Genomic DNA, 12,653 nt, shown 5'->3' on the forward strand with positions numbered 1-12,653 from the left:
TATTTTCCACTAGAATAATATAATTAGGCATAATATCCATTCTCTATGCAGAATAATTACTGCCGCAGTCTGGCTGGGCACAATTCAGGAGCCACTTGTCAAAAGAAACTAACTTTATTTTTAGAACTACTAACGCCAAACAAAACAGCTCCTCAGGAAAAAACCCTCAGAGCCCAACTGCCACCACTGGCTTCCACAAGCCTCTTACCCACACAAGCCTCACTGCCTCCCACAATCCTCCTGCTCTTGAGGCCGATTGGCTGGGTCGTGTGGGCGGAACCAAAGAAGTCCCCCAATGAGCAGCTCCGTGGTCTGAAAGGGCAGGGAAACAGCCCAATGAACATCACCGCAGAGGAGCCAATCAGCTAGATGTTGCTGGGGCTGCTGTGAGCCAATCATCAGCCGGCAGCTGGAAGTTTGCTGGCAGCTGGAAGTTTGCTGGGGCCCCTTTGGCTGTGGCTCTCAACAAATTACAAAGTTTTTTTTCCCCAAACTGAACCTTATAGGGGGTGTAAATGTACCTTTGAAGCTGATATTGATTTTTTATGACCCTCTTTTTATTGCTTATGATTTGACAGTTCATTCAAATTTCTTTCTCATTAAATTTCTTTAACTCTTAAAAGCATAGGGAAAGTGATATCTTTGAGGCTAAAAAGAAACAAGTTTGCTTCTTAAGTGTGACCAAGACAAACAAGACATAAAGTGAAATTATATCACATGGATGTGTAAATCATGACAAGAAGAGCAAAAGGCAGGTGTGTCCCCAACCTCCAAACTGGGTGGCCTACAATGAGTATGAGTGCTAGTAGTGTAGAATTAGGACAGCATTAGAATTAGAAGAGAAGTTTGGGAGTTAAAGGTAGTATTTGATTCAGTTAATTACATGTTTAGAAAAAGAAAAAAAAATTATAATATACTACTTTCATCTGACTCAGTTGAGCCCAACAAGTTTTACAATACTGCATCCTTTCATCCTTCTAGTAATCTGGTAAATTCTATATAGTAATCTCTTTTTATTGCATTGATGTGTATGGAAGCTGGAGTTTTATTTCCTCAGAAATAGAGTGAGGGAATTTTATTGGAGGCAGTGATGAGGGGAGTGCAGGGGACACATCAGGCCCCTGGAACTAAGTGTCAACTCTAAAGATAGAGGAGTCACTGTTCTAAAATAGAACATATTATAATGAGGGGTTTGGTGAGATTTTTAAGGAAGGAGTGATTAGTAAGAGTTGAGTGAAATGTTCAAGAAGTTTTTCTTGAGACTGCACTCTATCAGAATTTTTTATTATGAAAAAGGATGGCATAGATTTTGGGAGAAGCCAATCTTTCTGCCCTGCACAGATTCCTGTACCATTCCTAAATGTTGAACGTTTAGGACATCTCTAGAGAGAGCATTAATTGCTTCATGTTGGAAGATTGGTGGTGAAGGTGTTGATTGTTAAATGAGTGGCCTTCATGAGCACAGGCAGTGAACATATTGGAGCCTGGGAAAGAAAGGAAGACAGGCCTGATTCTATGTGGTGCCTATAGCTGGAAGAAGCATGGAACAAAAAGGAGGCATACTTGGTGCAGAATCACACTGAAAGTAAGAAATATGCTATGTGAAAGAATATAGAGAAACTCACTAGCCATCTGAATGCCATAACTAAAGGTTTCAATTTGAATTATAAAGCCAATGTATATATATTTGTCAGTAATAAGGGCTGTGAATAGAAAATGACTCTTAGAAATCTCCATCCTTAGAACATAATTCCTATCATGTGGAGGCCACTAGTGAGAGAATGACTATTATTAGGGTGAACAGAAAATTGTATTCAGTATGATTCTTATGGTGAAAACAGAGTTTGGAAAATAAAACTAGCATTTGTATGTGAAAATTCAAATAATGGCTGGGCATGGTGGCACACGCCTATAACACCTGCAGCTTGGGAGGCTGAGGCAGGAGGATTACAAGTTCAAAGCCATCCTTAACAACTTAGTGAAGCCCTAAGCAACTTAATGAGATCCTGTCTCAAAATTTTAAATGACATTTAAAAAGGGGCTGAGGAGGTGGCTCAGGGATTAAGTGCCCCTGGGTTCAATCCCTAGTTAGGGAAAATAATAATAATAATAATAATAATAATAAAATAAAGTCAACAGTTTCTAATAGATAAATACATATGTTTTAAAATCTGAGGATCTCATTTCAAGACCTAATTTAGCAATTTACCAACTGTATAATATTAGACATTTTATTTAACTTTTAATCTCAGTTTCTTTTTAAAAAATATAATACATCTTGGGCTGGGGTTGTAGCTCAGTGTTGGAGTGCTTGCCTGGCATTTGTGAGGCACTGTATTTGATTCTCAGAGCCACACAAAATTAAATAAATAAAATAAGGGTATTAAAAAATAATACATCTCTTGAATTATTACACATAGTTCCTGGTAGTTAGCGGATGCTCCATAACTATGACTATTGTAACTATCATATTATTCTTCATTATTTCAGATAAAATTTCAATGGTTAGATTTTTTTAAATCTATAAGAATATATGATTTTTTGTGTAAGAAATTTTACTTATTCTTTGATAATGAGTTTTCCATATAGTTTTACTCTTCATTTTGTAACACATAAGACATATATGGGTATACTAGACACCTGATCAAATGGTGTCTCAAGGGAAAGTAATGAACAACTGTAGTCGTGGCTCCATAAAATCCTCTCAGTAGGTAAAGAGTCTGCAATATTGAGCAAATACACCTTGTGTATGTGTGTGAGAACATACTGGTAAAGAATTTGATTGAAGACACATGAATGGGGGAGGGCTGGGGTTGTGGCTCAATGGTAGAGAACTCACCTCGCACGTGCGAGACCGTGGGTTCAATCCTCTGCACCACATAAGAATAAATAAGTGAAATAAAGGTACTGTTTCCAACTACAACTAAAAAATAAATATTAAAAAAAAGAAAACACATGAATCAACTGTTCTTTACTATGCAGCAACCAAATCAAATCTGGGCCACCTGATGTGGGAATCAACCTGACTGACCTGATCTGCTGTGTGCTTATTGTTGTAGGCTGTGAGTATGGAAAACATTTGAGTACCAGTCAGCTTTGCTTAGTCCACTGACACACTATTCTCTAAAAAGTCCTGAGGAAAAAATGGAATTTTAGCTCTGTGTTATAATTTCTAAATTAAAGTATATTTTATTTACTGATGTAGAAGTTCAAAATTGGTCGAGACTAAAAACGGTTAATGCTATAATAATCAGCATAATTAGCTTATGTGGGAGTTTCCTAACAAAATCACTGCCAGTAAAAACAGAAATCCTTATAAAAGTGTTTTTTCCAAAGTGAGTTTTAACAGAAGAAATTTTGTATAACCTATATTCTTTAAGAGTAGTGTAGGCCTGAAAATATAACTATCACACTTTCAAAATATTAATGTTATTATTTAGAGAAATTATTTGTACTTCATAATTTCTCCCTAAATGTATTCTGTAATTATGTAACAGAAGATCACTTTGGAAATTTCCATTGGGACTGAAGTGGCACCCCCTTTCTCCGTGTAAAAGCCATCTTCACCATGGCTGATTTTAGGACTGTCAGCAAAAGAGTCTCTGCAAAAGAGTCCAATGTAGATAAACTTCCTATTTTTGTGTCACCCTGTTTACTTGGCCACTGGCAGAGAAGATGCCAGCACTCCAGGTGCTGGACACCCCCTTAATAGTTTTTCACAAACATATCCAGTATAGTACTTTGTAGAACTGTGCAAACAAGCCCTCTGGCCTTGAGCTGGGCTTCACAGAGATGTCTACATTTTTAAGATAAGTTACAATTGGGCTCCATGGTAACAGCTGGCAGGGGGAGGAAGGAAAGGGGAGAAGAAGCTCTCCCCTTCTCAGGTGTTGTCCTTGAAGAGTTAACTTGTCCAAAACAGTGAAAGAAAATGCTGCTTTTATGTGAACTTCTGCAGACTGTGAACTTCTGAGCCCCTCCCTTACCTGCTGGGTACAAAACTCTGAAACTCCCTGAACTCAGGGTTCAGGGGATTAATAGATCACAGCAAAAGCTGTGCCCTCTGAACCTGGCTGCAGCAAAATAAAACTGTTTCCTGCTATCTTGGGTGCCTTACCTCGTTTGTCCTTACAACAGGACAGGATTTTGAACTTTCTGCTGATGAGTGACACTTCTGCTTCTGAGTATGGTTTAGATATTTAGAAAAAGGTATTATGATAATTATCATTAAAATTAAGAAATAATGTAAATAGGTTTTTTTTGCTCTTAAACATTTAGACTATTTTTATTTATTTTTCTTATTTATTTTTCTGTATGTTGCAAGGTTTTTAAAATGTATAGTTTGTGAAATAAATTAACTGATTATATAGCTTTGTACCAAAAAAATCTTACCTGCTTATATTTTTATCCTTTTTCTAAATCACAAAGTTTTATATTTTTCCTTTTGTGTGACTTAGTAAGATGCTTATATTTTCTCTTTTTATCCAAAATAAAATTCTATGAAGTAGAAAAAATTAATTGCTCAAGCTTAACAAAAAATAGTAAAAAAAAAAAAAAAAAAAAAAAAAAAAAGGAAATGTTCCCCATGGCTTGCAATAGATAGTCCTTTAGGAGACAAATGTGAATGGGACAGTTGTGTAAATGACTAGTGAGAGTTGGTGGGTAGGAATGAATGGTGCTCTGGGCTACATCAGAAGACCATGAACCATGTTTTGCTGTTTCTGACTGCATGAACATGGCCACATCAGTAAACTTTTTAATTTTCAGCATAGATTTTGAATAATTTTTTATTTGAATAATTTTTTAGGGAAAATACTTCTAAAACTAAGTGTGACCATTAAATCATATTATGATTTGAGTTTGTTTCCTTATCTCATTTTTTTCTAAAAAATGACAATATGCAAAAGTATCTGTTGATGCAAAAATATTGTCCAACACTGGTACAAATTGTTAAACTAATGACCATTATTATTTACCAAGTTTACTATTATATTTTAAATTTTAAAAATGTATTTTTAAGACTCTAGTATAAAGTTTTTCTTTAGTAAAAATACCTGAGGCAAAACTAACTTTTAAAAAGTATGTGTGCATGACACACCAGAAAATGAGAGGAAATATCAGAAAATTTAGGCAAAATTCTGATATTTTTCTTCTGAGTCCAACATCTAATTAAATGTTGGATAAAGGATTTATTGAATTTATCTTCCTGTCCAAATATTAGTGTCCTAAAGCCATCGATTTGGCCATTGAATTTGATAGTTTGCTTTCCCTTTTGTTAATTAACAGCTGGGGGATTCCAAAGATGGTAAATTACAAGGAGAAAGCATTACCTAATAGCTCCTCAACATCATATAAAAGGGGAAGGCATCTTCTCAGGCAGATGGGTAGCCAGGGGAACACACTGAAACTTAATGTTCAACTGTTATTTATTTTTTTTTAAAGACACAGAAAATCAGATACCTGCACATAAGAAATAGTGTGTACAAGAAGCCTCAGTTTGTGGCGATTGTGAGGGGAAGGAGCAGCCTGGCAGAGAAAGGAGAAAACGCAAGTGGCAGATTAAGACATTTTTTAAAAGGAAGAAAAGTTAACTTGACGAAACCTGTGGATTGGAGAGGAAGTGTTTTTAATGGGCTCAGAGTTGGTGGATGAATTGGCTTGGTGAAAACAAATCAAATATCCCTTGCAACCCGCCCCACCATAGCATGAGTTTCCTGAGCAGGGAATCACGCTACTGTAGATTCATGTCCCTCGGAGTTTCTCATGGGATTAGGATTATAAATACATGCATCTTTTAATTTTATCCTCAAAAACTTATTCTTTAGGAAAATTGCTATTTGTGGAAGAGTTATAACCAGAAATTTGAAGAATCATTAACACTAGAAATACTTCAGTATACTAATATTAACATTAGAGAGTCCCACTAAGGCTAAACAATTAAATGGAAACAGAATAAAAATTTTTCCATACTACCTGTCATCATATATTCAGAACTTAAAAAAAAGTTGCATATATTTCCTTAAAGGGCTCTTTCCTGAATAACCTGGGAATAATTTATTGCTTCCCCTGACCATGCCTGGACACCACAAATGTTCTGTGTCAGAAAGGTGGAAAATAATACATGTACAGGAAAGTAATAAAGCATAAATATACAACTTGATGATCTGTGGTTAGACAAGTACTCATGAAACTTTGTTAGCAAACCAGTAGCATTATGCCTTTTCCTTACTAATTACAAGTCTCCTCCTAGCCCTACTCCCTGAAAGGTAATCATAGTCCTTTTTTGGTAACAACTTCCTTGCTTTTCTTTTTTTTGTTTCTGGCTTGTTTTATCTTTGTGTTTTTAAGGTTCATCAGTGTTGTTATTTGTAACAGTATGGTTTATTTATTTTTTGCTATATGATATTTGATTGTATGGATATAAAAAATCTACTTATTTCTGTTGGTGAACATTTGGTTGTTGTGAATAATTTCTTTGGTTATTGTGAATAATGCTTCTTTGTCTATTCTTGCCCATGTACATACTTCCTAGAGTATTTACTCTGGAATGGAATTGTTAGATCATAGGATCTGCATATGATATCCTTCATTATTAGATGATGACAATTTTGTTTTCAATTTTATGAAGCAATGTACTCTCCTACATTCTTGATAGTCCTTAATATTTTAGACTGTTAATTTTTATCCTTTCTTCTAAGTGTGTAGTGGTACTATATTATATTGATTTAATTTTCATTGCCCGTACTTCTCACGAAGTTTAGCCTCTTGTCATATTTATTGACTTTCCTTTTTCTCTGATGTGTCCATTCCAAGCTTGACCTATTTTTCTGTTGCATTTTTGGTCTTTTTCTTATTGATTAGCAGTCATTCTTTATCCATTACAGATACAAGCTCTTTGTTAATTATGTGTATGGTGAAGGAATTAAAAATATGTCACTCTGGCATATTGACTATTTTGAGTTAATGCCACTTGAAAATAAGCAGGTGCTAGATCATTCTTTCCTTGGTGCTGTGTCTTAAAAGCAAGAGATGAGTTCCAATGTGAAGAATATCTGCCTTAAAGCAGAAGGAAAGAAACATTTTTATTATTAAAAACAGAAACCTGAGACACATAATTCTGTACAGGCTTTGTTAAAATAACTCTTCTAGTTTTCCCACATAATTTAGTTACTTTTTCACAATGTATTACCCTTTATTCATTTTAGTATATGAGTGATCAAAACTAACTACATCTTTGAGTCTTTATTTCTTTATGAAGTTTCCTGTGCTATGTAAAATTTGTTTCAAATAAATCTGTGTACTTTTCTCCTATTAATCTAACATGAGTTTAATTCTCAGGCTCAGATGAAAAAATGCTCTAAAGGGGTTGAAATAAAGTTTTTGTATTCTCCAATATTGCAAATATCTTTTCTCACTTTGTTATTTTGCCATTTTATCCTGTGACAGTATCTTTTGAATAACAATTTTCTTATTTTGATAAGTCAAATTTATCAGTTTTTACTTTAACATTCTTTTTGATAAAAAAATGGTGATATGACACTATTTTTTCATCATCTTCAAGACATCTTTTTCTACTTTAAGGTCACCAAGTTATCATCTTATATATTTTTTTAAACTCCCATTTTCTATTCTAATCATTCTAACTTTATTTTTGTGCCCTACTTCCTTGAAATTTTTCTCATGAATGCTGCAAAATTGTTATTTCCAGACTTAATGCCTCCCTTGAATTACAAATACATATTTACAGTTATTTACCTTTCCTCATAACTTATATAATTCAAATGTAAAGATTCAGAAGGAAATTCTTGATTCCCTGTACTCAAATGTAGCCTTACTCCCAACCATTCCTATTTTTCTCTTTACATCAGCTCCTAAATTTAATTAATCAGCAATTTTGTTATTTTTTCTATAAATATTTCCTCAATTCAGCTATTTTTCACAATATTCATTGCTAGCTCCTTAATTCAGTTGACCCCATTCTTTCCCTGGATGACTGCAATAGTTTCTTGATTTGTCTCCCTTGTACTACTCTTGTCCTGTTGTAATTATTTCCTTTTATAGTAGTCAGATTCATCCTTAAAAAATGGAAAATTATATTTAAACTCTTTTATGTATAAACTTATATATGAATTTAATGTATGTAATAAATTTTACTATAAATTTACACATAAATTTATATTTAAACTCTTCTCCTCACATTCAGAATAAAATAGAAACTTCTTTATGAGGCCCACATTCATATTTCTTCAGCTTCATCTACTACCATTTTCACCCTCCTTAGTTTTGCTCTAGTCACACTGGCTTCTTTGTGTTCCCCAATCCTACCAAAATTGTAGTCACCTTAGATCCTTGACACTTGCTCTTTCTTTTGTCTTCCTCTTTCCTAGAATGCATCTTGACTAGCCTAGAATGGTGCTTGTCACAGGGTAAGTATTCAAAAGCTCTTGATAAATAAACAAACTTAAGGATAGATGAAAAAAAATACATGAATGGATAGATGGGTGAATTTTGTAGGAAAAAACCTTTCTTAGCATATCAACCAATTTTTATCACACCAGTTATTTTAGACTAATTTATGTGATTGAAGATAGGTTAAGTATATATGCAGCCCTGGAAACTGTTCATTTTGTGTTTTAAATTAATTCTTCAATTTCACTGTTTCCTTTCCCTCCAAAATGGATTATTTTCAATTCAAATTCTAATTGATTTAATTTTTTTAGGTGATTCGTTTCATGGTTGTACACCAGATTAAATAAATGAGTGAATGAATGTTCTCAATATTCTGAAATTCTTAATTCTTACAGAGATCTTATGCCCCTTCAAACTTTTTACTTATTATGGGTAACATTTTAGAGTGGGAAGAGACTTTGGAAATGTTCTGATTTTAAATCCAACCCGACTGCAGAAAGCTTACACATTGTTGAAGGTGATCATTCAAATTTTGAATAAAAATATTCCATAATAATGGACCCCTTCTTCAAAAGACAACTACTTGTTATGGAAATGAACTACCAGAAATATAACTATTTTCCCCATAGGAGACTAGTCAGACTGCTTAAAAATGGAAAGGATTGAGTTTTAAGGGTTGGATCATGTACACATGTAAAAACTGTAAAGAAATAAATCTATTTTGAATCTCTAAATCATTTCATATTAAGGAAATTGGAAAAAAGGAAGTGAATAGTGAAAGTTGGAGCCTGTATAAGAGTTAAATCATAGTCTGAGGGGTTCTTAGCTCCTTTTTTTTTTTTTTTTTTGTTTTGCTAATAGAGGGTAATTGTGATGGTTGATGGCAAACTGATGCTCTGGAAGATCCGCTTTTGATTTTTTATAAAATAAATATATTTTCTATTAGACTTTTAGGATCTTCCTCCATCTTTTGTATCCTGAAATAAATGTAGAACTCTTTATCACTTTTTTCATTATGTTATACATTGCATAATATATTTATCAACATCACTGTTCTCTGAGTGTCTTAAGGGCAAGAAATATGTCTTATTTTTGTTTCCTTGTGGCCTAATAGAGAGCCTAGAACATAGTAGAGCTCAAAACATTTCTTAAATGAATAATTTATACACTGTAATTAAGACCTCCACTTAGAAAATAGTGCAGAGTTTTCCTCAGCTCTTTCATTCTATTATTGCATGCCATTAAGACACCATGATACTCAGTATTAGTATTGCTCGTTGTTTAATGATAAGTGTAAAGTCATTTATTTCCTATGTGAAAATGATGAAATGTTCTCCTGCCTCAACTTTCAATTGTTTTCTTTATCCTCTTTAATGTTCAGCAAATATTGTAGGTATTATTTCTTAACTGTAATTTTAATATATTCCTTAAAGTAAAAGCCACTCAACACTAAAACAAAACAAAACAAAACTTCCATTTAGTACAATACATAGTCAATTGTTTGCTCTAAGCTTTCTTGGATAATTCTTTTTTCATTAGTTCTGTTCATTATTTTAACCCCAGTTTAAATATCAAATATTAACTTTATTTGCCATTTAAAAAAAATGGTTAATATCTGTATTTTCTGTATGATGAATGGATTGTTCTTGGTATTAGTAAGTCTTTCTCCTAGAAAGTTTTTGTGAGTTTTCAGAAATGATTTTTTAAGGGCTGAAAAAAAATTGAGCTACCATTTTCCCACAAATATTCAAAATTGACTTCTTGAAGTCACTTTGGTGTGAGGAACGTAGAACCTCATCAGTACATTAAAAAAGAAAGAGGCTTTTTAAATAGTGTTTCTCTGGTTTTCAAATATCCCTCAAAATTATACATATATGTAAACATATATACACATGTGTACATATACATGTATATATATATATATGCTGATGACTTTTTAAATTATTTTCAATAAATAATTGAATTTGCTCTATTTTTTCTAAGTGAATACTTTTAAATAGCTTTAAATTTGTAGATGTAAATATGTCTTTGATTATGTGAGGGCACGTGCACATACACACACACACAAACACGCCCATGCACAAAGACACCCTCCCCTTGAAGCTTGCTCTGAATTGCCAGTTTAATGTTGTCCTCACAGGGTGCAGCCAGGGAGTGTCAGGCTTGGCACTTACCTCAGTTACAGAGCTTGATTATAAAGCGGCAGAAAGTGCTAAGCCTTTGTAGTCTGGTTTGCAGTTTTCTCATCGGAGGAACAATTAAATAGTTTTGAATTATCTTTCAGTAATCATAAATTCCATAAATAATTAGGCAATAAAAGATTGTAAAAGAGTTTATTTGAAATAAAGTATACCAAAGAAAGATTTGTTTGTACATTTCACCAAGAGTTGGTTACATTTCAATTCCTTTTCTTTAAAAGTAAATTGCTTTAATGTAGGTCTCATCGCAATATTATATCAAGAAATGCAAAAAAGTTTCATTACAATTCCTAGAATTGGTCTGATTCTCAGATATAGGTAGTTAATTCTAGGAGAATGCTCTGACGCTTGGATGATCATACATAAACAAGCTTCAGCTGCACTAGGAGCCTATAAAAAACTCAGTAACATTTATGATTCAGATTATGCAGATTGCTGTGCCATTAAATTTTAATGCATTTTATTTAATTTATACTCTGGTCTTGGTGGTGGTGGTGATTTTGTGTGTGTCTGTGAGTGTGTGTGTGTGTGTGAGAGAGAGAGAGAGAGAGAGAGAGAGAGAGAGAGAGAGAGAGAGAGAGAGAGAGAGAAAGGAGAGAGAGAGGCAGACATGGACAAAGACAGAGACAGAGAGGGAGACAGACCTTTTTTTTCCAAGATAGTTTCATTGTTACTAAGTTATTTAAACTTTCTCTTTGTAAACCAAATTTCCCCCTATTTTTCTATTTAACTTTCGATTTCTTTCTCAAATTTGGCTATTGAACATCCTTTTGCTTTCAAATATAACTGTCAGTGGTGGGAAGTTGTAGTGGGAAATCCTTCCTGACAATCGAATCTCTAGTTCTTAAAGTTACTATTGCTAAGTTGTTAAAGGAGCATTATGGAGTTGTGAAGGTGCCTGAAATATTGTGTAGGTGCATTTCATCAGTTTCTCTATAGGAAATATAGTTTCCCTTTTAGGTAGAAGATATTTTAATAAAAGTCATTATCAAAACTATTTATAAATCTTTTGGTCATTACAGATTTCCTGTGGCAGCATGATCTTACAGCATAATTAAGATTACTATAGGCCTTCACATTTAAAATTTTAGTGCTCATACATCCTATAAAATATTGATAACCATAAATTTTAGATAAATACTATTTTCTTGGCTCACAATGTTCTTTCTATCTTGAATGATATTCTGCCACTTCTTTCTTTGCATTTTTTTTACATATTTCTCACTTGTCAGTTTCAATGAGACTTCCTCAGAGGACACCTTCTGACCCTTCAGACTTTTCCACGTTCCTTTAGTATACAATCTTAGTTACCTGTTTTTCTCACTCCTAGCACTATAATAAAACTGTTAACTGTAATCATTCAGTGTTTCTTTTGTACACAGTCATAGTACTATGCAACATCCATATAGTTTTCTGGGAAAAATATAAAATTCAAAGTAATAAAGAAAGATTAAATAGTGTTTGTTAAATCATATTTATGCAACAGGATATTAAAATAGGACACTTGTAGTTTCTTTTTCAGCTGAAAAGTAAAGTTTTGGAATTTTAGACAGGCACACCTGCATTTAGACTTTGCAACAGAGATGCATTTATTGCACTAGACTCCAGTTTGTTCTTTAATCCAGTCACGGTATGCTGTCACTTGAGTGTAAACTCCTGGTTTGTCTGGTAGACCACATTGATATCCCCAGCTCACTATCCCCACAAGGAACCAAAGCCGCCGTGAGTCTTCTTGTACCAGTGGGCCACCAGAATCCCCCTGTTGGAAACAAAATGATTAATTACTTAAGTAAGAAAAACCCTAAAACTTGAGTTTATTTCTATGGCAGTAGAGGAAGTAATATCTCTTATATAAATAAAGTCTATTTACTTTTGAAATGTTCCAAGTCATACAAAAAATTACTGAAATCCTTTAAGTATATAAATTATACCTTTAACAAGTCTGAAAAGAACATGATAAGCACATTTTCCAGACCTCCCTCAGGTAGTGCTTGGTTGTTTCCTACTCACATCAGGCTAACATCCTCCAGTAATACTACTCTGACT

At 33.5% G+C, this 12,653-nt stretch overlaps 1 protein-coding gene across 1 annotated transcript in view; it reads right to left on the minus strand.

Moving 5' to 3' along the window:
* Positions 1–10,781: 10,781 nt before the first annotated feature.
* The window catches only part of Tmprss11d (transmembrane serine protease 11D), a 57,781-nt gene continuing 55,909 nt past the window's right edge, over positions 10,782–12,653 (minus strand). The window contains 1 exon segment of the mRNA XM_078020718.1: positions 10,782–12,366. Coding sequence (XP_077876844.1) covers positions 12,205–12,366 — 162 coding nt within the window. The 3' untranslated portion in view covers positions 10,782–12,204.

This window comes from Ictidomys tridecemlineatus, chromosome 9, assembly GCF_052094955.1.
Source record: "Ictidomys tridecemlineatus isolate mIctTri1 chromosome 9, mIctTri1.hap1, whole genome shotgun sequence".
Classification (NCBI taxonomy): domain Eukaryota; kingdom Metazoa; phylum Chordata; class Mammalia; order Rodentia; family Sciuridae; genus Ictidomys; species Ictidomys tridecemlineatus.